This window comes from Periplaneta americana, chromosome 16, assembly GCF_040183065.1.
Source record: "Periplaneta americana isolate PAMFEO1 chromosome 16, P.americana_PAMFEO1_priV1, whole genome shotgun sequence".
In the NCBI taxonomy this organism is placed as follows: domain Eukaryota; kingdom Metazoa; phylum Arthropoda; class Insecta; order Blattodea; family Blattidae; genus Periplaneta; species Periplaneta americana.
This window is the reverse complement of record NC_091132.1, coordinates 168537307-168565003: the sequence shown is the minus strand read 5'-3', so window position 1 is coordinate 168565003 and position 27697 is coordinate 168537307. Positions and strand designations below refer to the sequence as shown.

The following is a 27697-nucleotide window of genomic DNA, read 5'->3' as shown; positions in this document are numbered from 1 at the left end:
AGGAAACCGTGTTCTGAAATTTATCTATTAAATTTTGTGTCGATTTTGGTTTAGTTCTTTCGCTGGTGAAGAAGGATTGTGTTGAATGTTGAGAAGAAAACTGTTTTTCTGTTGTTTAAAGGAATTATTTACTGAATTTTCTGTAGGAGTTAAGATGTAATAAGTGTTCGAAGAGAATTTCATTTAGTGTAAACACGTGGTTTATTTATGCAAAGTTGACTGTACGACAAAGTGTTGGTTTAGTTCTTTGTTGCCTGCATGGTTTAAGGTTAGATTGCCTTAAAGCCTGCGTCATTTATACTGGAAGTGAAGAGGTTGTCGTTGAAGACGTCGATGAGAATTGAATTTTATTTGATAAGATGATAAATTATTATGTTTTGTTTTGTGTTTTAGTGATTTTTGGGGGTAAAGTGCGGACGAAAACTGCCAGAAAAGTACTACCAACTATGAAGTTCGAATGCCATCAAACGCCAAAAAAATCAAAGGCAAAAATTAAATATATTTTCATTTTTTTGGAGGGCTTGTTCTTCTTTAAAAATATGAATATATATTTGATTTTTCATCTTTGATTTTGCGATGTTTGGTGACATTTGGACTTCATAGTTGGCAGAACGTTTTTTGTAGTTTTCGTCAGCCATGTTGGATTTTGCCCGTCTTCTAGGAAATTACCTGAATTTTTTAAAGACGGAACGAAATCCTCAGTTAGTGCCATCACAGAAGGGTAAGCCACTTCTTTCTCTTCGTGGATACCCGTACCAACATCATGACTTTAATGGAGATAGGACAAAAATATATTGACGATACAGGAACGTGAACCTCCCAAGCCTGGAAGGTATGCAGCACACAAACAACGCGGTAGAAGACTGGCACAATCTTCTTCAACGCGTGATGGCTGTACATCCATCCACTTGGCGACTTATACAGTGCCTAAAGCGCGAAGAAAATGGAATTTGGACACAAATATTGCAAGCAAGCATACCGAATTTAAGAGCCGGAAATGAAACGTATTTGACGAATCAAAGAAATTCTCCAGATTGTGAGAAACTACAACAGGTACAAAGAAAACGGAGAAATTCTCTTATGTCTTAAAAGTGGGACTCCGGTTCCCGATGATTAATAACTTAATTGTACGAGTTAAGGAATAAAATTTATTGTGTTCTATTCAAGCAGAATTTTCTTTTGAACTTTGACACTATGGACATTTTGACCTAACGGACGTTTTATCACATGGGCTTTCTGTCGTATGGACATTTTCACCGTATGGACATTTTGACCTTATGGACGTTTTATCATATGGACGTTCTGTAGTATGCACTATATACGGTGGAAGCATGGCAAGCCCCCGCTGCCCTCCCCCAAGATACCTTCGCCATAAGCCTTCTAGTCTATATTATGTATGAACCGTAAAAAACCACCATAATGCATAACAAACATAGATAAAAGAATCAGAGTTAACAGTAATGCCTACAAGATGTAAGAGTAGTTCAAAAGTGGCACATGTGAACCGCTGGCGTGGAATTACAAAACGCCCGCTCCGGTATTGTGCACTTCAACCTCATAATTGATATTTTTCCAGCCAAAACGAGATTGCACTCCTGTATCAATATATCTAGGTTTCGTGCGTCTATGTACCAAGACCTTTGTCTGAGTAATTTTGACCTTAGCACTGTCGGCTTTGCATTTATGACCTCTGTGCTGACGATAAATGATAACAGAAGATGCAAAGATTGGTAATTACAGGAAAGAAACATCTTCATATATTCACAAGAGGGTTGTCTCGAAAGTTCAGCCTAATGAGCATATTGTTTATTAAATCTGTATCAGCTTACAGCTGCCTCACATCAATAACAGAATTAATTGCCACGTGTACTCAAATAACAATGAAGTTAAAGTTATGTCTGTTCATTTATGCACATAATTATGAATCACCTTCATTACGAAGAACTGCATTTTTGCTAGTGGGAACAGGAAACATGTGACTGTCGAAACGTCAGTATTTCTTCAACCAGTGTGAGAGAATTCAATTCTGATATGGTCATAAAAATGATAAAACTATCTGCTCTTGAAAACAGCGTCCTGAACGCTTCGTACAACACAGTTTTAATTTAAAAATTTTATTTCTCCTTATATCAGATGAATGAATGAATTATATTAATGCAACGGAGCAAAATAAATGACACACACACCTGTACTGTATTAGTAATTCGTATATCTATCATCTACGAGGCACTCGCGAATACCTTACTATCCTACTTCTAATTCTGAATACAGTAAACGATCCAGGCGTATATTACAGGGAGATCGAACCAGCCGTGACACTTTCATTTCCGTCAGTGGGGAGTTGCCAAACCTAGGGATTTACCCCTAGTTCTAGGGAATTTGGGTGCCGACTGCGGATTTAGGGATAATTTATCCTAAATTTATAGTTTCTACAGATTTCTTAATTTCCCCTTAAAAAAAGTCTTTCTTTTCATGTTCTATTTTAATTTCTATAAACTATATAAAATTTAAACAAGTTTAAATTTTTTAGAATTATGCTTCCTAACTAGAATTAAAACGTGACTTCCCATTTCAATGATATTCCCAGTGCTGTATTGGAAAAAAGTCGTTGAATGTACTAGACTAGACTAGACTATACTTAATACGAACCCATGCAGATCACACCACTATTGCACATAAGGCGCAGGGATTAGAAAAAAATTCCTTTCTGTGAAATCCTTTTACTAGAAGACTATTCCTTCTCTTAATGCATAAAACGTTGATTTCACTAATGCTTCTTCGCGCTCTGAATTTTAAATTCGAATAGAATCTATAATACGTTAATATGTAACAAACTACGAAGCTTTCTTTGGTGGTTTCACGTTGATCTCAGTATAATCCCTGATGGCTTCGATGCACTTTCACTTGTCTTCAAGATGGAAATGTTCACACAAGTTTGAGGTGCGTTCATCACTAGGGTTAGGCTTATATATACGGTCAAATCTTTCAACAGTCTTTTTTTTCTATCTCGCTCGCATTTTTATCACTGATCTTAGATTATGAATGTAAGTACGATGTTTGTGTGGGATTGATAAGCCTTTGCTCGAGATTTTCTACCAAGGTTCTGTAAAATTGACCAGAATTCAATTTAATTCATTTTCTGATTATCTGAAGTTGAATCTTTTCCGAGCAGTAATGGATCAAGTCTTAATTGCAAGCATTCGCCGGTAGGTGACACCAGACACTTTCGGCTCAGATAATTTGTTCACGATGTTCAGAGCCATAGTCGATCAAGTCACCAAAGCGTTGCATCAATTAACATCACAATTGTTTATATTTTATAAATCTAGAATTTGAGAATGAGCAATAAAATTATTGCTAGTGAAATTGGATAATCCACTAGAGCAAGTTAACTTTAAGTCCTATTATCTCAAAATTACGTCTCATGGACTTGATCCACTTTAGCTCTGAACACCTCATATGATCCTGGAGAATGTACCATAGATACAAATATCTTGACATTATGCTTAATAGCTTTATCAGCTTCTCGAATTATTATATCTCTCATAATGAGGCCATCACAGACTACTGCCATACCTATTCTAAAAAAAAATCAACAGACATCATAATTGAGTGGTTGGGTGCAAGAAAGGCACTTCTCTCATATACAAGTTTCGAGAAAATTGATGTTGAAAGTTCAAACCGTAATAATGTTATCTATGCACGCCTTTACATTTTGGGTACTCCTGACCTCTATGATCACAGTATTGAACTATAACTTGGTGATCATATGCATAATAGATCAGTGAACACAATAAAGCGTTTTACCCAAAAGGGGCACATCCTCTAAAATACCCTTCTTGCACCCAGCCACTCAATTTTAACTAAACATGCATATTTAGATCTTTCTTTAGAGTCTCTTTCCTTAACACTGTAAATATTTCACTAAAGCTTCCAAGTGCTCTACAGCTTTCCCACATCGACTTCACTGTCTGGTACTGGAGGCAGTCCATCTAATAGGCTACAGCATATCTTTCCACCTTTACTGAACTATTCCCTAATGTAGATGCAGACTTGAAGTTGTATTTGACTTTCTGAGGACATACCTACTTTATAGAAAGTACTTAATTTGTTAAATAAAAGTATTAAAATGGTTGAGCCCCTGAACTTAATTTCTTGTATAATGGTCTGCAGTGGCGTAGCGTGAAATTTTGAGCAGGGGAAGCTAACTCAAGTTGTCTTTCATGCAATATGAGAAAACGTATTACAAAAATACAGTCTTAAAATAAATAGTAGTCAATTTCAAGTCAGCAGTCGAAGATTGGTTGGAACCTCGTAAGTAACACCAATAAGGCATGACCTCAAATGATACGTAGTAAAATATGATTTCACGGTTTACACATATCTCTTAACAAATAGACACGTATACGTATAACATTAGCTCACTCCCTGTCATACTTAGAGAAATCACAATATTAGTATCATTACGTAAGTATGCGTCTGTCTTTTGGTTGTGTCCTTCATTGACAGCAAGGGAGTCGGTCATTTGTTTTTTAAATCACACTTTTGTTCGTAAGTCAGTTTTGATAATACAATTGTCCTAAAAAAATTCAAGTAAATTAGTGTCAGGAACTTATTTCGCTCATTATTTATTATATCAGCCACAATGCACACTAACACTTCAACTGAACACAACTAGACGAAAAGGGATAACGCGGAAGCCAATTCCTTCCAATGCTAAAGCTAGCTTCTTGATAGCCTTGCGACCAGGGTAGTTTAGTTAGAAAGGGATGGAAAATCTGCGGGGTGGATTACACAGAAGAAACCGGTCTGCTTGGAAGCTGGTGAGTGCAGGCTTCTTGTTTACTGCTGCATCACAAATCATCCTGAGCTGCCGCATCACAATATTTAATGCGTAAATATAAATTCTATTAAAACTAATAAATAATTTTCTTCATAAACTGCAGGTTTATTATGAAATTGTTATTAACTGGGGAAGCTAAGCTTTTTAGCTTACATTGACGCTACGCCACTGATGGTCTGCTAGTTCTAAAGTATAGTTAGCACAGTGCCATTCAATCAATTTTTGGAAAAGTTTCTATAAGTCAGTGACAGTACCATTTATCCTTCCCACCATAACAGAAGCTCTATCACAAGTAAATTCAACCATATATTTAAGAGAATCTTTTTATATCATGAACAATAATTGGACAGGTGTTCGAAACAGGAGCACGACACATTTAATCAAATCAGAGCTGAAAACTGCAGTCGACTTCAACTATTATGCAAAACAAAATCTGTTTCAAAATACTCTTAATTGAAGCCTAGCTGCCGAAATGTAGAATGAAGTTGCTTTTTAGTAACTGAACCGAATAATTTGTGAATTTCCTATGTCGATTCCTTACTCTCCCGTATTTTCTTCAAAACAAGAAAGTTTACACTCTAAGGTTAATACACCTATATGCATTCTCAAAACCGCTTAGGAGACCACACCTGCTGTTGGTCAAGGGGAACATGCGACCTATCCTGGAGGAATGTCATGCAACTTCACGACTTTGGCAACGCTTATGCAGGCCATAACAGGCACTGCCATCGTGATCTAGACCAGGCCGTAATGCAGGTTGTGTGACGTCACTCGATGAGTCGGGCTTTTCTATTTGAGTATACGGAGCTGAGTGAAATATATTACTTTATAGCGTGTCGGTGCTCAATTTTATTTAGTGTAATGTGTGTATAAGATACGTTCACTTCTTATTGCATAATATGTTGCAGAAATAATTACAAAACTGTGTTATTTTAATGTGAACGGAGTTTTACATGTTAACATAACCTGGTTGCATCAACATTTTAAGTTTGGAATGGAAGCTATTTTGAGATTTAATAAAGAAAAATTATTTATACTGTGATTTTAATTTAGCACATCTACCTTCCTTACTTGTAGGTACAAAATTTACCACAGTCCCTCCTATGAAATTAGTGTATGTACAGTTGTGTGTTAATCTGGTAGGTTAGATAAATACAATTCATTACAACCCAGTGTAGTAGGGAACAAATAAATAATACAATTAAATTTTTATTCAATGTAATATGTGCGTAAGTTCCATTTATGTGTTGCATAATGTGGCAGGAATAATAAATAAAACTATGTTAGGCCTATTTTTATGTGAAGAGAATTTACCATGTTGACATAACCTATCTGCGTCAACATTTTAGGCTTAAGTTGAGAACGAAAACTGTTTTGAGATTTAATAAAGAAGAATATATATTTTTAGGATAAACTTCAGAACACGGTTACCGTCCTTACTTGTAGGTAGAAAATTCACCACAGTCCCTCCTATGAAATGTACATACGTTATATTACTTAGTAGCGCTGAGGTATAGTTCCGGTAATTTCTGAACTGAAAACAGTTGAATTTATTTTTTGTGGAGATGCAAGGCATAATAAAATCCTGAACGAACCGAACTAATTTGTATATGCAAGATGTATGAATACGAAGGGAACTACCTCAGCGCTAGTTTAGCCCTAATAACATATTAAACTAATCAGACTTCAGACTGGAGTACCGTCTGAAACGAATAAATACAATTGAAGTGTAGACAAATTGCATTTATAAGTTATACGTAGCGTTATGCTTAATTATAATGCATAATTGCGAATATGGAAATAAGGCAAGTACTGATAGAATAAACATAACCTATAACTTCAACACATTAAAATATGCGTGCGATGCAACTGAAAATTGTTGAAACGTGCATAAATGAATGTGCAAGAATTTCGTAATGAAGCATGAGTGCTTTATTTCAACTAATTACAATTCTAGATACTGTAACAGTAATGGAAACTATAAGGTATAATTTTTCGTAATATACTATATGTATCTCGTTTTTAGTTCAAATTGTGTATATTATCAAACGTCGTATTATTTACTCGTATAATGTAGGTTATTCACAAATAAAAAGGGCGCAATAATTTAAATTGAATAAGGCAAATACGGTAAACTAACAATAATGGATTAGACAAGAGTAACATCGGTAACGCTGCACTTAGGCCTAATCACATGCCAGTCAATGTTTCACTTTCACGTATATATTATTACACATATTTAGCCTACTGTTTATAAGACCAAAAATTCACTGAACCACACAAGGGCGCAATATTTAATCGAAATAAAGGCAGGTATTACACATACGAACTTTGCCTGCAACAACGTAATTTTCACACCAAAAATAATATTATACCTTAAATTGCAAGTGAATTCTATCTCAAGTGTCTCACAATCACTGTTTAAAATTTTACTGACGCAATTACACTGCATTTCAGAGAAATATATGTTATTCTTCATGCACTGCAACTAATTCATATAGTTGAAAGACCGCCCTTCGCGATCAGCTGTTAAGCAAGTCACGTGGTCTGCCTTACGGCCTGTATTAGATCACGATGGCAGTGTAACAGGCATGCAGACGTGACGTAACGATATCGAGCAGACATGAGGGGACAACATTGAATGACTACTTGGACTATGGTGATAGCAGACGGTTGTTTTTTCTATTTTTGCCGACACCAACCTTCCTATGTCCTGCGAAATTATGTTTCCTGTAGCATGACGTAGCATAGCACGCTTATTACCTTCTGATAATCTTGGTATTAGTCTTGGTTTTGTGAGGTTCATAAGTGAGGAAAATTGGTCACATACGTGCTTACTGCCAAATATAGAAATAATCTGTGCCGCAAATATTCATACCTGAATATATTACCGCGCAAAGCAAACTTCCAACTTGACTCTGTTCACGCAATTCAAAGAACCTGGAGAGAACTTTTCCTCGGCTTAAACAAAGGTCATCACAATGGTAAACTTAAATGCGATGCAACGAGGAAGAACCTCTACAGTAGGCCTACATCTAAACATATATTTGTTTCTATTTAATGTCAATAAAACAACAAATTTCAATACATCATTATGTACATCAGTTAATAATTTCATGCATTTTACATTGCTCCGCTTCGTAACTAAATGCTTTCCATATATCAGACAAAGAACATTTTCGTCTCTTTCATTCATAAGAAGTCAGGAGTCCAGTCAGCCTAAAACTTACTGAACGACTTCTTCCTCAATGTGTAATGTACAACCCTTGAGTTCATCAGTGACTTGTACCTGCTCTGAACAGCGCATACGGGCCATGAGGCACGCTTGCGCTCTTGTTGACATCACTGCCTTAAACATCCCAGGTACTAAACTCATTGCATAACAGAGAAGAAACTAAAGACGCAAGATATACTTTAGAAATAAAAGTTGAAATTTTAAGTAGCAAATATAATATTTATTATATTCGTTAATGTCTGCATATTACATGATCCATTACCGGTATGTTTATACACCCCTGAATTGGTTTTAGACAAATTCGAAACAAAATAATTGGAATACTTAAGTAGTCGTAAATATGTATTTGGAGAACACATAAATAAAATTCTATATAAGCTAGTTTGTGCAGATTTGTTGATAATATTTATTCAAGTTAGAGTTTAGAAATATGAATTGTTGATTGATTCGTGAGTTTCTACTACTAATATTTTACTTTTGCTAGCATTTTTAGTAGCTTACAAGCACATGGACGAAACACAAAATATTGAAGTTTAGCAAATAACGACTGACAAACAACACGCAACGACACCTTTCTCATATATTCATGTTTATGCCAATTCCTTATTATTAAAACATACTGGCTTCTCTGTTGTTCATCAATTGCAAGGAAAACTTTCACATATAGGATATTGATTTCAATGACACTTTAACAGTAGAGCGATCGTTACATTGGTAAGATATCCCGATTCTTTGCAATGATTTCCTAAAATATCACATCGAAACGGCTTATATCTTGTTAGAACCGTAACACACTTGCAGAGTTTTCGCCAGCGAGAAATGTGTTGCGAGAAAGAGGCGAAGAGCCTTCCTCCACACACTTGGCGAGTTCTCGCTATCACAGATCACACCTCGCTATGATCATCTATGCACTGCCTTCATGCAGAAAGCATTTTTCTGATTATAGTAATCACTCGTTGGGGGAAATATTATAGGTTATGTATTTACGTATATTGTCGTACTTAAATATATAACCTGTAAGTATATTGTCGTACTTTACAAATTACGTACGAACGCTATGTTGAATCTAAGTATTCAGATGATGAGGAAATGGAGTTACATGAACATATTTTGTTAATGAAAAGAAGAAGTAGGCCTAAAATTAAAGCCAGGAATATTGAAAATTACATTGTATCTTACGAAAATAAGGACGAGTTTTGGACACTGGTTTCGATTTGAATGATGATACGTTTAGGCGTTATTTCAGGTTCAATGGACCTCAGTTGTTTGCCATTCATGATATGATAGAGGATTCTTTGCTATGTTTTGATTAAAATTATGTAAACTATTAAGACATATAGATACATTATTTCAAATGTTTAATTAATACTATTAAATCTCCTCAAAATAAAATATAGCCCTATTTATTTTCAGATAATCTGATATTTGTCTCCAGATTTCTTCTTTTTGTAGTTTTCATCCCGTGTATCATATAAATAGGGCTAGAGGTGACATCATACAAGTTCGATAAGTTTCTGACTGCAATTATCAGCCATCTTTTCTAATTTTCAAATAAAAACAATACAAATCATCGCCACCTGTGATATCTTTTTCTACATTCAATCGTCATAATGAGTATAAATGTCAAACATCTTTGATAAATGTGTCAAGAAAATTCGCTGAGCTACCGATTCCAGCGAGAAACTCGCACGAGGTTTTTGCCTGGAGCGAGAATCTCTTCCAGTGTGTGGACGTCCATTTGAATCCATGTTATCAATTTTTTAATTTTCTCGCAATACATTTCTCGCTAGAGAAAAGTCTGCAAGAGTGTTACGGACTTTACTCAAACTGACTATTACAAGGTAAAGAATCTGAAAGACACTGTTGTAGGATATATGAATTCATCCTGAACTGTATGGATACCTTCGTGAATCTTACGTCTACCTGAGTAGGAGAAACGCTTTGTAGAGAATCGGCACTGGTATTGTTTCTCACCTGAGTGTACGATAGCATGAAGTTTAAGTCTTGACCAAACTGCGAAAGTCTTTCCACATACATCACATAAAAATGGCTTCTCGCCTGTGTGAACTCGTTCATGTATTTTGAGATAGCTGGAGTTCCGGAACAATTTCGAACAATAAGAACATTTGAAAGTCTTAACGCAAGTATGAAGGCGAGAAGGGGTTCTTAGTGTTGACGCAACCAAATAACACTTCCCACACAAATCACATTTGAATAATTTCTCCCCAGCGTGAAGACGTTTGTGAACTTCAAAACTTCCTAGATAGGTAAAACTCTTTCCACAGTCACTGCATTGAAATGATTTCTGAAGTGATAGTTGTTCTGAGAGGGAAAAATTTTTCGAATTCATCCCTACAGTCGCTTGTTTTTCCAGTGCAACATGGTGCTTTTGTGATAAAAGTTTGTCATGGATAACTGCAACGCTATAATAAAAATACACAATCAGTATAAATAATAATAATAATAATAATAATAATAATAATAATAATAATAATAATAATAATAAAGAGTTAAGGTAAAATTAAATAAACACAGAGACATACACAATGCAGAATAAAGCACTTCTTCGTAAGTTTAAAAATAAATATATATAACGGACGATACATTTTTTCCGAAAAATAAGCAGTACCACATATCGCCTATGTTTTAATTTAAGAAACAAAAAAAAAAGCTATGTAAATATAGACTGTATTTATTCGCTTATTACTAGACATCGGATTTTTATGCACTAAAAATTGCAGTTTTAGGCGCCTAAAATAAGCTCAAAATTTGTAAAAATTAGGCTCTATTTTAATGAAAATAGGCATTTTAGGCACATCAAGGTATCATACTTATTTCTTTCACTGAAATTTTTAGTTATACACTAAAATACGCACAAAAAGTATGTTTAAACATTAAAAAAGAATACTATATTATATTTATAAACAGAGCTGCACAAATTTAATATATTGAAACTAATGAAATAATGATTATTGATATCAAGATTACTCATTTTAAGTTATTGAAATTCAGTTCCATGCTCAGACTTCATTATAATTATCTGCACAGTACACCACCAGAATATTTTCTAAATTCTCCACAGTTAACCTTTGCCTTTTGTCACTGAGAATCATTCTGAAAGCAGAAAAACTTCTTTCAACCGAAACTGATGTGAGAGGCGCAAATTTTAAATTAGGTACAATAGAAACATCAATACTTACTGGAACATTTACACTTTCCCCCGATATCACTCTTGATACTTTTTCCAACAATGAAAATCCTACATTCTTATTTAATACGTTGTCCCACTTATTTTTAACTTTTTTCCCAGTTTCGCCCAAAGCAGAATGTATGTTCACTTGAGCTTCCTTTACTATTGCTATTTGGCTACAAAGAGATTGTTTTTCACGTTCTAATTGTTCAATGCTTGCAGGTATGAAAGAAAAGTTTGATGTTATGTAGGCAATATCGTTTTTCACTCGTGAGTCATTCAGACAATCTTTCACTGCTTTCACACACGCTGCACTATCAGTTTCAGGTAATTTATCAATAACTGTGACCACTTCTTTAAAATACTTAGAATAATACACCACTGACTGAATCCAGGTTCCCCATCGTGTAACAACCGGCTGAGGTGGGAGTGGGATATCTGGAAAGTTCTCTCTGAATATTGAAATCCTGGATGGGGCTTTACAAAAACATTTTTTTGTGTTAGAAATAAACGAATTGACAAGAGGAAATTCATTCCGGATTGTTTCAGAAACCCTGTGCTAGACAGGTTACATGCGTGAGGTTAGGATAAAATGTTTTAAGAAGTGGAGCTGCAGCAACCATGTATGAGGCAGCATCAGTACAAAACAACAGAACTTTAGAATCGTCTATATTACCTGAGTATAAAGACTGTAGGCCTTTATTTACAAAATAAGCAATGGCTTGGCTATTCACTTTCGAAAGTTCCTTAACACATACGAGGTGTGGAATCGAAGGGCCATCAGGACTAAGTTTTCCTACTACCATATTTGCTATATTCCTATTCATAGGATCTGAGGTTTCATCCACAGAGACCCATATGTAAGAATCACCTATACCCTCCCGAATGGAAGCTAAAGTTTCATTGTAAATTCTGTCTAAGTAATTTTTTCTTAGGGTCGACTCAGATGGGATAATTTGTTTGCAGTATTTTTGTAAAAACTGTCTTAAAACCGGATTTTCAATTGCATTCCAGGGAATGTTAGCAGCAAGAAACGCTCTGGTTAAATCAGCATAGAAATTGCTGCTGAGATTGGATAAAGTAAGCTGTGTTAGTAAAGTTTGTTGCAGTTGATTTTTCTGCTGAGCTTTAGCCTTATGAGCCGCTCCTTGCACATGCTGCTTTAGGTGGCACTTCTTTTCTTGTGAAATCTAAAAATGTAAAGTAAACTGAATTAAAATAAAATCCTAATTGTTGTATTGCCGTATTTCTATCACAAAGTTAGTGGGTTCGAACAATCAAAATTTGAATGACCTGCAAATACTTTAACTATCGGAATTTAAAAGGTTAAATTGTAGTGGTCTTAAAAAGAATTATACCTCAGGATAGCTCAGTCAATGTATAAATATTATAGGCCTACTCATTAAAATTAATAGAATTGATATATTTCAACTATTGTTACATACCTGTTTGCTACAAATCTTGCAGAATATTATTTTTTCCATCATAAGTGAATTCTGAATATTCTGTTAGCCATTGCCGGATCAATGTAGATTTTGCACTTATATTTTTCGGCATTATCGCGTTAAACTTCACAGGAAAACGTCCTACCGCTCAAAACTTCTCAACACAAATAAGGTGAGGGAGAGAGCAACTGTTAATGAGCATTCAAATGAACCGTTGTTATTGAGATTCAATTGGACAAAAATACAAAGTTCCACTTATTGTTGCATTTCCTGGTAGTGTTAACACTAGGAGGGCCATTCTTTTAAATATTTTGTAACGGTTTACCCTACTAATTCGCAGTTTTACGACTTCTCATAAATATTTCAAAAACACTCTTTCTCCAAAAATTGTGATTTTATGACACTCTGAAGGGCAGTACAGCTAATCGGTTTCAGACCGAAAACAATCATTTTTATAGTATAGTATATCTCTGAATCGGTTGCAGCACATGTTGTGATTGTTGCCTGCTTCAAAACTAAGGTTGGTTCTTTGTCGGCATTTATGCCTCCAAACATGTTAAATTCGGTGAAATCTATTGCGAGTGTAGTGAGATTCAAAACATTTTGTTTCCTTTATCAATGGTTTCATGGCCGGTGTGAAGCAAACTTTCCACTTTTTAAATGCCTTAAATTTCGCAGTGAATGCATGTATAAATTATAAAAAGTAAGAGTAAAATGCGAAACTTTAAAGTGAGTTAGGCATTTTTAGGCGAATATTAACAAATTAGGCTCTAATAACCGTTTTAGGGCACTATAAAACTCTTTGAATACGTTTCAATTTCCATGAAACACAAATATTAATAATTATTTTTACTTTTCTCCTAAAGAAACAAAATAGGCATTTGCCCTAGAATCCGATGTCTGCTTATTACACCCCCTCGAGTATGTCTCCCCTCTACATTAAGGTCAAAGAGAAAAAAATGTATATTCGCATATTAGACCTCTTCGACATAATTATGTACAATAAGACTTTCGCACAGTAATGTAGACTATCAAATAGAAATTCTGACTGAAAGATTTCAAGGTAAAACCCGTTTCTGAACCTGTTCTGTCACGTTATTTGTTTCCACGCTGACATAAAGAAACAAAATCTCTTTGTCTGTTTATCCTCTGCCTACCGTACATTGTATACAGATAGTTGTTTCATTGTTAAAGCACAGAGACAAATTCCCTTTATTTTTCTACTGATGGTATCGGTTTTCGCATATCGTATTTCCGAGGTGAATCATTCAGAGGCAGTGACCAGTGTCAAGTAGAAGTGAAAAATAAACAAGCGAATGAGGCATTCTTCGTAATTTAAACTGATTTCATGGAGGAAATGTATTGGCATATTCAAATAAATTTCTACAGTTACTCCTACCGTTACCTGAGTTTGTTATACTTGAGGTCACAAAATATAATCGCCACTCGGGGATCAGAATGGGAGACTATTTGATCTCTGAAATATTTTACTTCCCTGACATCGTGCATGTTTGATATAGGAAAGCGATGTAACAAATCCAACGTTTGTGAGAAAGATCAAAAAGATTGGTGGCATTATTGTGAAGAACTCAGCATTAGTTAACAACACAGTGTATATCTATATTGACAACAGACACGACAAGATCCACAGACGCAGTACATCGTACTATTGGGACGGCAGGTAGCACATGGAGAGCATCGAACCAGCCAACTATTAGCCTGCATTCAACTACTGTTACTACATGTTAACATTTGTAAGTCGCATATAATAATAATAGTAAACTGCCCCCGCCCCCCCATTGAGGGTAGCCCTTACGGACTCAGTATATCCTAAAAAAAATTTATTATACATATGTAAACATAGATATTAAATTTTAAAGAAGGGAAACGAAGAAAAGGGCGTGAAAAATTACAATTGCTATTAATGTAGCACCATGTGATTAATTAGGATTTGGCTGGATTTTTTAACACAATTATCACAATGTCATCCCTCAGAGAAGTTGGCAGAGCAAACTACCATCGAAATTCTTCGAAAAAAGCTGGTATAGTCCCTCGAGCACCTATGAGCAAGCCGAATACCTCAACGTGAATTAAGGCATATTTCAGCTTGAAATAGTTGACTGTAGGCTCATAGATCGACTTCTTCTCAAGGTGGACCTCGGCTGACTGACATTCTACTTCAAAACGTATCGTGGGGTCCACAATGATGCCCTGTTTAGTGTCAGCATTGTACGCTAAAATATCTACTCGTCTCGTTGACCCATTTTCAGCTAGACAGGATATTTCTTCTTCTACTATCCAGCCCTTACTTCTTAATGCGGCAGCAATTTTGGATCTTACAAGATGATGTCTAGAGTTCCTCAAGAGCAATCCCTGTTCACAGAATCCCAAGACGTGTGCTAAAGTTTCAATCTCCGGGCAGCCATGTCTGCACCGGGTACCGTCGAGAGATCTGCCGGGAACGGAACGAACAGCTGCTAAATTTGCTGTCATTTTCAGGCTAGATATCCATTCACTAGTCGAAAGTCCTTTCTTGTTTGCAATCCAACTGTTGGCGGCTGTTACTTCGCTATACATCTCAACACCTTTTCCCCATCCTGAAAGGGTCTTCCATGATTCATATTCACGACCTCTCAATTCTTCTCGAAAATTTCGAATTGTAGCGTTAGTAAAGTCTTCGGGAAAAGAAAGGCAGAGACACGACGATTTGAGTTCGACATCTGTCTCATCATGTTAACATGCAGATTATCTGCTCTGATTAATGATAGACAGATGTTACAATGTTTAAGAAAAGCTTCCCAAGAAGCGCGTATTAACTGAAGTCCTTTTAACTTTTTAATAGCGTACAGCAAGCTATTTGGAATATCAGCTGAGAAGAAAAGCATTTTTTTAACAGAGCTTCGAATGATCTTATCAACGTCTTCCAAAAAACTTCGAGATAATTTCTGTAGTGTTTGGGTAAAGGGAGATAAGTCATAATAATGATTTCGGAGAGAAATGAAAATTAAACTTGGAACCCTTATTACAAATAATTTTATACATAAATGAAACACATCAACTGCTGGTATTCTTTGATTTTTGCACACCCACTTGAGTAATTTAACTTGTGTGTTCATCTAGGGAACAAAATTCCACCTGGACAAAAAAATAACATACTCCTTTACCCGAACACCACAGATTTATGTAAGGGAGCCATTTGCAGGGGATATATGAGCTTGGGCCAGATTAATTGATTAGCAATATTAAGTTTTTGACCAGGCTGCAACATAGGTGTCGCTTCCAATTAAAAAAATTATTCATTGAAACAAAATGAATAAATCAAAAAATTGGATAACGAAAGGAATCATAATTTCTTGTAAAAGGAAAAGACAATTGCACAATATATGTCAATATACAAATGATTTAAATCTGAAACTATATTATAAAACATATTGTAACATCCTAAAAAAAGTAATCCATAAGGCAAAATTAAATTACAATCAGGACTTCATTTTGAGAGCAGAAAATGAAAGTAAAGCAATTTGGGATGTGGTAAAAAGGGAAACCGGGAAAAAATCAGACACAGCAAAAGTCAATATTGAATTATTAAACAATGGTAGCTTAATTAAGTGTTTAATAACTACTTTGCAAATGTAACGCAAACTTTAGAACCTGCACCAACAAGGAATCCACAGCCAACCTTTCAACATACAGGGAATAAAAGTACAATTTTTTTAAAACCAGTAACCACAGATGAAATTCACAAAATAATGGGAAACCTAAAATGTAGCCTGGCATGTGGAATTGACGAAATCCCAGATGCAGTAATAAAAGCTTGTAATCATCTTCTAGCTCTGCCAATGGCAGACATCTGTAATTTATCCTGTCATTGGTAAATTTCCAGAGATCTTTAAAGTAGCAAAAGTTTGCCCAATTTTTAAGAAGGGAGTTAAACAAAATATTGAGAACTATAGGCCTATATCCCTATTATCTGGGTTCTCGAAAGTCCTTGAAAAGGTTATGTACAACAGATTAGTCTCATTCCTAGAATATAATAATATACTGTCAAATACTCAGTTTGGTTTTAGAAAAGGTAAAGGAATCAATAATGCTGTAATATCGTTTATCGAATCAATCCTCAATGCTAAAAACAATAAAGAACAAACCGTTGGACTTTTCCTGGACCTTAGCAAAGCATTTGACATGGTTAATCATGAAATTCTAATCTGGAAACAACAACAATTTGGCATAAGGGGACTAGCAGGGAACTGGTTCATCTCGTACCTAAGCAATAGGGGACAGGTTGTACAAATTGGCTCAGTAAAATCAAAATCCGTTCCTATGCCCCATGGTGTCCCTCAAGGCTCAATTCTTGGTCCAATATTATTTCTCCTATACATAAATGATCTCCCGTTAAATATAACTGAAGGGAAAACTGTCTTATTTCCAGATGACACAAACATAATACTGAGTGATAATAAGGAAGGGAACTTGCAAATGAAAATTAATGCAACATCAACGAAACTAGACAAGTGGCTAGCAAATAATAAGCTTAAGTTAAATGTAAATAAAACTGTCTATGTATCTTTCAATCAACATCCAACTGACCAGATTCACATAGTTCTTAGTAATACCATAATTAAGGAAGCAGAATGCTCTAAATTTTTGGGTATATGGATTGATTCCAGTCTAAAATGGGAAAAGCATATACAACATCTAACTGAGAAGCTGAGTCGCTTATGTTATGCTTTTCGAGTCCTTGCGAAGATATCATCCATGGAACTTTTAATATCAGTCTTATTTTGGATATGTTCATTCAATACTATCATATGGCATTATTACTTGGGGATCTTCACCAAAAGTGACACAAGTCCTCAAATTGCAGAAAAGAATACTCAAAATCATCAAAAAAGTTCCTATTCGGAGTGAAAGTACAAAAATTTTCAGAGAACTAAAAATCTTACCTGTACCCTGCATATATATTTTAGAAACAGTGTGCTTTATTCATCAAAACATAGATTCCTTTAAAACAAATTCAACCTATCATGAGTATAACACCAGAACATCCTAAAACATACATCTGAATTACCACAGGCTTACCAGAAGTCTTAGCAGCATATCACATAGAGGCAGCAATTTATATAATAAACTTCCACAGAAAATCAAAGAACTTAACATAAGAAAATTCAAAAAGGAGGTAAAGAACATTTTATTAACACATATGCCATTTTGCACAAATGAATATCTAAATTTAAGATTTTAGTATATAACGTTTCTTGATATTGCCCTTGACCATTTATGTTTCAGGTAACTCAGAGTTGAAGAAAAGACAGGGAAAAGCAAAAAGAGAAGATACTAGATAGAACAGTGGAGACTGAAGATCAAGCTTGTCCTATAATATTAAACTGTTAAATTTATTTAGAATTAAGTCTATTTTTGTATTATATTGTATGTTATGTCATTTTTCTTGTGTACTGACGACGCCATGAATGCTTGTAATTCTATTCGGCTAATAATGATCTAATCTAATCTAATCTAATCTAATACTACTACTTTCACGTTCCATTCTTGCGTTTAAGACAATTTCATATCCACTGATAACAATGATAAAGGTGATAGGTTCTAGTTAACGGGATTGAAAAGCACTTCCCTGTAAATGAGCGTGATGAAGACGTTCGTGGAATTTGCGCCCATCGGACCGCGAGATAGCCATTTCACAGACACTGCACTTGTATGGCTTCTCGCCAGTGTGAGAACGCTCATGTATTTTAACATATTCATACTACGAGAAACATTTCGCACAGAATTGGCATTGATATGGCTTCTCACCAGTGTGCATGCGCATATGAATTTTCAGTTTCGAAGAAACTATAAAACACTTTCCACATTCAATACATTTGAATGGTTTCTCGCCTGTATGAATACGTTTGTGCACTTTCATACTTCCGGGATGCGAGAAACACTTTCCACACACACTGCATTGGAATGGCTTCCCCAGTGATGGTTGTTCTGTGCCATATTCATTACATGTGAATGGTTTGTCGCCTACATGAATACGTTTGTGCACTTTCATACTTCCGGGATGCGAGAAACACTTTCCACACACACTGCATTGGAATGGCTTACAAAGTGATGGTTGTTCTGTGACATTTTCATTACTGGTGAATAGTTTGTCGCCTATATGAATACGCTTGTGCACTTTCATACTTCCGGGATGCGAGAAACATTTTCCACACACACTGCATTGGAATGGCTTACAAAGTGATGGTTGTTCTGTGACATTTTCATTACAAGTGAATGGTTTGTCGCCTACATGAATACGCTTGTGCACTTTCATATTTCCGGGATGCGAGAAACACTTTCCACACACACTGCACTGAAATGGCTTCCCCAGAGATGGCTGTTCCGAGCGCTCGCTATGTCCTACAGTCATTTGTTCTTCCTGTATAGCACGGTCGGCTTGTGTTCTCAATTTTTTGTCAAGGATTACTGGACTGCTATGATAAAAATACACAATTAGTATAAACAAAGAGTTATCGTAAAATTAAATGAACACCAAGAAATAAAAATGTAGAGAAAAGCATCTCAATGTAAGATCAGAAATTAATGCTAAAACTGAAACCGAGTTCAAAAACTCCCTAAGTCACTTTTTTCCGATGTGCTTTATTTAAATGCACTGGTTTAGACATATTTCATCCAGTTATGGTAACAAATGTCCAAGTCCATGATCCTAACAGATATTTCGACATCTTGGAAATTCTCAGAGATTTCAATAATTCCAAATCCAGGACTTGGTACGTTCAAGAATGTGGAACAGATGTTTCCAGTTGGGGACATTCTTGCCTTACTTGTGACCAGCATTTTGAGGCCATTGAAAAAAGGAAAAGTAATGTTAAGTCCATGGAAATATATCAAGGATGGATACAGTTAATTGAAACGAAATTCCTTAGAGTAAATGGCAATGAAATAATTGATTTTCGGAATCAATTTAAAATATTTTTAAGAGCAGTGTCACCAATAAAAAGGAAAAGTTTAGAGGAACAAAATACAAGCGACTCAGGTTCAGCAGAGACCTTGTTGATGAAGTTTGTGTTCATACCACAATGAGTGTTATCATGCCACAATATTTCGGGGTATTGAAACCAATGCAAAACCTGCAATTCCCTCCAAGAAAGCTTAAAAAGGTCAGATTACTATAATTGAAAAGAAATTGAATGATGTGAAATCTTTGATGAAATTCTTACACAATGATGCTGTGAATTACATTCAGTCACTTGTTGGAACTAATGATAATATTACTGAGAATGGAGATATTGATAATGAATAGGTCAGTTCATAGGCTTCATGTTTCTGTGTAATTTTCTGTCCTTAATACAGGTATTAACCTCTGTTCAATGCGTTTCATTGATAAAAAGTGAGTGATTTCAAATGTATCTCAAGTTCAGAACTTTTAAATGTCGTTTAATAAGGACTTAATGCACAAAGTGATACAAAAACTTAATGAGCAAATATCAACAGTGATTTCACTAGAGGTTTTCATATATCTAGAGACAATCAAAACTCGAGTAGGATTTAATTGATTATTACATGATTAAAAGAAAGTGTATAAAAATTAGAAGTAACAAAGTACTCCAATACAATAAAATATTAATTAACTTACGAAAATATAACTGTCTTCAAATGTATTATTGTACCATCTCAACATTACACTAGATGGCAGTAGTGTGTTATGATTAGCCATTGCCTATGCTATAGTATAATAGAGTAGGGAACGGATTAGCTATTTTCTTGTTATCAGTTGTGCCAACTATGGAATCTTCATTTAACTCTGTGGACCGTTACTAGTCAAGAAGGCTTTGTTAATTAAGTTTCATTTTTATTAAAACATTTGCATTCCACTTCAATCATCCGGATCCCAGTAATCAACGTCACTTCACAGATGATTTTCAATAAATCTTAGTATTAAACAATCTGTCATACGTGACTATCCATATTATCATATAGCAGAAGCTATAATATAACCTAAATAATATAAATAAGTGTTAGATGGTGCTCTTCGTTTATTTGTAAATAGGGTTTCAGGGAAGATGTATAGCTATGACAAGTGATCTTTATTAATTCTTGTTCTTGAATGTCAATGCTAGTCATATTTCAAAGTGCTGTGCATCAACTGGAGTGGTTTGTAATTTTCTGTTTTTTGACGTCCAGACCAGTGCAGTTTGAAATGTTGGCAAGCAAAGAAACAAATGCTAGGGTAGTGATAAAAATAAACAAATGCTAGGGACGCGATAAAATTAGACAAATGCTAGGGACGCGATAAAATTGTGCGATAAGCAGCCATGATTGGTTGAAAGACGTCCTTTCGTACCGTTTTATTGGTCAAAAGTAGTGTGATGTAGTAAAAGTGTAATAGTCATTCTAAAATATAATACTTGAAAAATTGAGTTTGTTTTAAAAATACAGACTGATACAGGTTTTTATCTCCTGAAAATTTTATTTCAGTGGACTTGGTGTGATTTTGAACTCACCGTTTCAATTACGGAGAACACAAACTACGTTAGCAAAAATGTTTAGGAAGAAATACAGGCTTGCTACGTTGTCACTGTGTATAGGGGTCAAGTGTCAGATATCAGCTTCCAGTTTTCTCGGTGTTTACTTTCCATATTGTTTCACATCCTCTTTCCGTCTTGACTTAGCATGGGTCCCTGCTTATGTTTACTAACTCTAATTGTCAATGTCTTCTTCGATAATCCTCTGTCACAGATTTTCATAACATGTCTTAACCACCCACACTCTCTCAGCTTCCAGCTATCTCAGAACTTTCGAATTCAGTTTTCAGTCAATCTCTTTTTTTTCTCTGTATTTTTTGCGAAGGTATCTCATTTTTCTTGTCCGAATTGTGTTTTGATCTTACTTGAATACTGAACATGTATCTGAAGCATTTGACAAACTTGGTTCAAAATATGACTTACGCCCAGTCATAATTTTCTTACATTTTACATGTATGTCTGTTCTTTAGACATTTCGCTTTCCACTGTAGAATCTTCATGACACAATCTTTGTACAGAATGAATTCAAAAGATATAGTCCCCATCTAGAGATCGGAATGGGAGATTGTCTTTCAAATTATTTTTACATCTTTTGATATCATACATAGTATTTCATACTGGAGTGTGATGTAGCAAAATATATAATGTATGCATAATGTTTTTATTCTATGGCGTAATTCCAAAATTGTTTGGAGAATCACATCTGCCATTGGTTAGCGGAAATATGTAACTTATCTGGGAGGATTGTCAGACAACTCTCTGATAATTTCCACATAGGGAAATCTTACGCATGCTATAGCAGGTCAGCATACTGAAATGGCATTTCCTCCATTTTTGACGGAACAGTTATACCGCTGTGACTCGATACCCAGAGCTTTGCTTGATAAAAACAATTTGCTCCACGGGAAGGTGAGGATGGGACTTGACTAGGAGAGGTTATGGACTGCACTTGACTGCGCTTTGCAACCTACAAGAGAGAGAGACTGCAAACGATGTTTTAAAATCGATAATATTGCATTAAGGAAAAGAAAACGGTGCTCAAGATATATGTTCACTTTTCTCGTGTTATAAATTAACTATATGCAAACATTATACTTTTCTAAATATGTTGTACTAGTCCTCTTATTTTGAACAAGATGTTATATTGAATAAATTTAGAACAGCTAATACCGCTATATTACGCGTAATAGATCAACTATTAACCAGATATTTTGTATTCGACAGTTACTGGAGAAAAAATGGGAGTATAAGGGCACAGTGCATCAGTTATTCATAGATTTCAAGAAGGCATATGACTCGGTTAAGAGATAAATTTTATATGATATTCTTATTGAATTTGGTATTCCCAAGAAACTAGTTAGACTAATTAAAATGTGTCTCAGTGAAACGTACAGCAGAGTTCATATAGGCCAGTTTCTGTCAGATGCGTTTCCAATTCACCGTGGGCTAAAGCAAGGAGATGCATTGTCACCCCTACTTTTTAACTTTGCTCTCGAGTATGCCATTAGGAGAGTCCAGGATAAACAGAGAGGGTTTGGAATTGAACGGGTTACACCAGCTGCTTGTCTATGCGGATGACGTGAATATGTTTGGAGGAAATACACAAACGATTAGGGAGAACACCGGAATTTACTTGAAGCAAGTAAAGAGATAGGTTTGGAAGTAAATCGCGAAAAGACAAAGTATATGATTATGTCTCGTGACCAGAACATAGTACTAAATGGAAATGTAAAAAAATTGTAAATTTATCTTTTGTAGAGGTGGAGAAGTTCAAATATCTTGGAGCAACAGTAACAAATATAAATGATCCTCGGGAGCAAATTAAACGCAGAATAAATATGGGAAATGCCTGTTATTATTCAGTTAAGAAGCTTTCGTCATCCAGTCTGCTCTCTAAAACCCTCAAAGTTAGAATTTATAAAACGATTATATTACCGGTTGTTCTGTATGGTTGTGAAACTTCGACTCTCACTTTGAGAGAGGAACATAGATTAAGTGTGTTTGAGAATAAGGTGCTTAGGAAAATATTTGGGGATAAAAGGGATGAAGTTACAGGAGAATGGAGAAAGTTACACAACAGAGAACTGCACGCATTGTATTCTTCACCTGACATAATTAGGAACATTCAATCCAGACGTTTGAGATGGGCAGGGCATGTAGCACGTATGGGCGAATCCAGAAGTGCATATAGAGTATTAGTTGGAAGGCTGGAGGGAAAAGACCTTTAGGGAGGCCGAGACGTAGATGGGAAGATAATATTAAATGGATTTGAGAGAGGAGGGATATGATGATAGAGAATGGATTAATCTTGCTCAGGATAGGGACCAATAGCGGGCTTATGTGAGGGCGGCAATGAAACTCCGGTTTCGTTAAAAGCCAGTAAGTAAGTAAGTAATACCGCTATAACAGCCTGCCACGTAAAAGTATAGAAATTACTGATTGTAGGAAAAGTATACAATAGCTGGGAAAGTTCAACAATAATTTTTCCAATGGTTAGAGCCACAGTCTGAAAGATCTGGTAATGAAGCTGCTGCCCATCTTGCTAAGAACGATAGTAATATCTTACATAACGCTAAGTCAACGTTACTACTGCCAACAGTTGAAAGATTAATGAAGTTACATATAATGTTATAGCACGAAAGTTGAAGCAGTGAAAGATGGAAGTGTCTCCATGTAAAACAAAACAAAATGTCTAAGTAACCAAAGAGAAGTGTAGCTGCAACTCTCGATTACACACGGGTCACTGTCTGTCAAAACACTTGAAGAAAATTGGAACAATTTCTTTACAACTTTATTGATTGTCCACGCTTCATGAGGAAATGGGTGAGAATCACCTTCAGCGATATTCAGAAATTTCTTCAAAATCCAAAGTGTGCGAGAAATACCTACTGGACAACAAGAAAGTTGACGTACTGTTTGCCGCATGAATATATCGGCATTCTATAACAAATTGAACAGATCCCAAAAAAAAAAAAAAAAAAAAAAAAAAAAAACAACTAGGCCTAACATCGTATATTGGGACAGAGGACAGCAACCAACCATCGGAGGATTACCAACCTACCACTTTCACTACATGTTATTATTTATAAATTGTAAATAAATCTTCAAATCCAGTTGTTTGCTGACAACATAAATTCCACTATAGTCCACTGTAGTCTATTAAGTTGTTGATTTTCACGAGAAATGAGGGGTATTTTGATCAGTGTTCATTATAGATGCCTGTTGCTAGTAGCCAGAGTTGGGGTGTAGTCAATATATACTGCAGGGCTGTGTCTTCTGCAACTGGTACTGATGATTTTAATTTACTTCTTTTGTGGTTTATGGATGGACAGTATAGAAGAATGTGTTCCAGATCTTCATCATGATTATTACACCACAGACAAGTAAGATTATCAGAAAGTGCAATCGATGTAGGTACAATTGAGTGACAATGTGACCTGTTCTGGCTCTTGTTAAAAATGTTTGAACATGTCTGGGCAAGTTGTTTTTTTACTCCATTTGTGTAATTGAATCTAAACAACAATTTAAAGGCCAAATTGAATACATTAGGACTAAATTATTACTTCAAAATAATATTTCATTTTCACTTGTCAATATATATATACCTCCAGAGAACAAATTGATCCCATCTGATCGCAAGTTTACCATAGTTGGTAACTTTAACAGTAAACATCACATATGGAATTTATAAATTCTACTCATATTAATCTACTAATTTATATTTCCATTTTTCGATCTTGATACTCTTCACTTCCCCAATACTCAAAACTCTCTAATTCAAAAGCATTTCTTATGTAATTTAACTAAAGATTATTGGGCATGGTTTTCTTGACATGTTAATTAATGATTGAATTCCCATTTAACTTAAATCCATACCCAGTCACAATTTTATAGTTTTTCTAACCGACACATTCTCTCTGACTAGGTTCTCAAGTTATGTAATCTAGATACGTCAGTGTTTTTAATCTGGTCCGTAACATTCTGCTAAAACTTTTCACAATACCTTCATAACATTGCTAAAGAGAATCAAAGGATTTGAAAAGCATTTCCCGCTACAAGAGAGTTTTAATGCGTGCTTCCTTCTGGTGGATACGTTCATGGTTATTGCGTGCAGTAGAGCGCGAGAATGTTTTGCCACAGACACTGCATTGGAACGGCTTCTCGCCCGTGTGTTGACGTTCGTGTACTTCCAGATTACCACGATCCGAGAAACACTTTGAACAGAAACGGCATTGGTATGGTTTCTCGCCAGTATGCATGCGCTTATGAACTCTAAGCGCGGACGAAACGATGAAACTCTTCCCACATTCATTACACGTGAATGGTTTCTCTCCTGTATGAATACGTTTGTGCACTTTCAAATTTCCGGGATGCGTAAAACATTTTCCACAGACACTGCATTGGAATGGCTTTCTCAGCGATGGTTTCTCTAAGAACTCACAATTTTCGATGATCTGTCCTACTGTCATTTGTTCCTCCTGTGCGAGGTGGTAGTTTTGTGATGACAGTGTTTTGTAGCGAGCAACTGGAGTGCTATGATAAAAATACACAATCAGTATAAACAATAGCGTAAGCGTTAAGGATTGAAAAAGTGAACACCAATACAAACATAATGCACAGAAAAAGGGTCTATAATAAGTAAATTTAATTACAACATTACGGAAAACATACGCGGTTTAAAGTCAACAGAGCGGTTTAGTTTATAAGACTAATGGTCGGTTTCTACAAGTATTGTTAGAACATTTAACGACTGTCAAACTCTAAACAGTTTGTTAAGTGTTCGTTAACTTTAAATATAGGATTTTAGGCAGTGAACTCATTTGATAGATAGTTAAATATGGCAGATGGCACCACAGCTGTTCAAACAGAAGTTTTGAAAATAATGTGAATGGGTTTTCTTTCATAAAAGTTTCTTTGATAAACGTTATTTTATAAAATGTAAGTGCATCTTGTTATCTTTGATAAAAGATTTCTATAGCTTGAAACAAATATGGCGGAACGCAAATATAGCTGGACTATTGCTACCACAAAAATTCTGATATCAAATGTTATAAATAAATAATGTGTATAATATTACATTACTATCATATAATAATTAATAATAATATTTTATAATAATTTGTATAACTTTTCATGTCCTCGCATTCTATCTCTTTCAATAAGTTCCGATGGATACCTCTCTTATCACGTTTTGCAATCAAAGGTTTAACCCATAGGCGTTTCTTTTTCATACTGTAATAGTTGAACAAATTGTAGCTAAACAAGTATAGAACTGTTCTTCATTCATGGTGTTATAAACTTAACCCGTAAATATTAATATCATCAAATCCCCGCAACATGTATTAAAGCTATGGTCCCACTACAACGATCATCGCAAGCGAACAACGCCGGTCGATTAGCTCTACGTGTAAATATACGGATTGATTTGACTTCAAATTGAGAGCGATGATCGTCGTACATTCATAAAACAAAAGAATGACGGTAAAGCAATATGGCTTCAGAACGTGTATTTAGAACTTCTCAACAATAAATGATATTTTAATTAACTTTGTTTCTAGTCATCCTGCCTATATGATATGCGTTCGAAAGTATATAGAGATGCCCATAAAAATAAATGTTGTGGAAGGAAGTTGGTGAAATTATAGGGAAGGGTGGTAAAGTAACTTGTTTTCGAGATAGGATAATATGCGAATAGGTACATTAGAAAAACAATATTACAAATGAACTTTTTAATGACAGCGGTTATAAAAATGCCGAATTGAGTGTTTTAAACAGGGATGTATAAACAGGATGTCAAGAGAATCTCTTCCATGAAATTTCAACCTTTAATAACGACGATTACAGTAATTTAGGTCTAATTAATTAGCCTACTTCAGACTATTTTAAAATTCAAATGAAGTGTGTCTAATCATTAGATTTCAGTTGAATAGCTTGGAGGGCATAGCTTGAATATTGAAACCACTACAATTTATAACGAACAATGTAATTTATTTTGTTGACATAATTTGCTCGCTCGGAAAATACAAGTATTTTTCCAGAAAAGCTAAAACAAAGAGGGCATAATATTCTTTCCCTTCACTGGCTTCTGTGAGCTTTAACTACATAATTACTGTATATTGATAAACACGGACCTAGTATTAGTCTGCAGCCACATGTATTTTCAATACGGAATAAAAATCGTTTAATGCCTATCTATATATTCTAATGCACTGTTGAGCCCCATTCCACTTGTTAATTTACCATCATAACATGCGAGAGATCCAGGATGAATAATTACTGTATACTTGTGGTCAGTTTCCTTAGTATTGCTCCTGCACCTGTCGAGTATTATGTTTGTAACAGGCAGACGGAGGAAAGCTACATATTTCTGAAAATTATGAAATTTAATAAACATGAATAATTGTTTTAACACAATTTCAATATCATTTTACGGTACAGGTAGGCCTATCTAAAAGT

The 27697-nt window shown here is 35.1% G+C and overlaps 2 protein-coding genes across 12 annotated transcripts in view; both read right to left on the bottom strand.

Annotated features, from left to right (window-relative positions):
- Positions 1–11614, bottom strand: part of LOC138691845 (zinc finger protein ZFP2-like) — a 37426-nt gene extending 25812 nt beyond the window's left edge. For 2 of the 8 annotated variants that reach the window (XM_069814373.1, XM_069814372.1), the window contains exon 1: positions 2187–2592. Coding sequence is in view for 5 of the 8 variants with exons in the window: in XM_069814367.1 (XP_069670468.1) it covers positions 10053–10501; positions 11279–11286 (457 nt within the window). In the remaining 3 variants the exon portion in view is untranslated. The other 6 variants (XM_069814367.1, XM_069814376.1, XM_069814370.1 and 3 more) reach the window with 6 other exon arrangements.
- A 3143-nt stretch (positions 11615–14757) lies between these two features.
- Positions 14758–27697, bottom strand: part of LOC138691858 (oocyte zinc finger protein XlCOF22-like) — a 31574-nt gene continuing 18634 nt past the window's right edge. The window contains exon 5 of one of the 4 annotated variants that reach the window (XM_069814407.1): positions 14758–19189. In XM_069814407.1, coding sequence (XP_069670508.1) covers positions 18475–19189 — 715 coding nt within the window. In that variant the 3' untranslated portion in view covers positions 14758–18474. Of the gene's footprint in view, positions 19190–24247; positions 25775–27697 lie in introns of those variants that run through there. The other 3 variants (XM_069814404.1, XM_069814403.1, XM_069814405.1) reach the window with 3 other exon arrangements.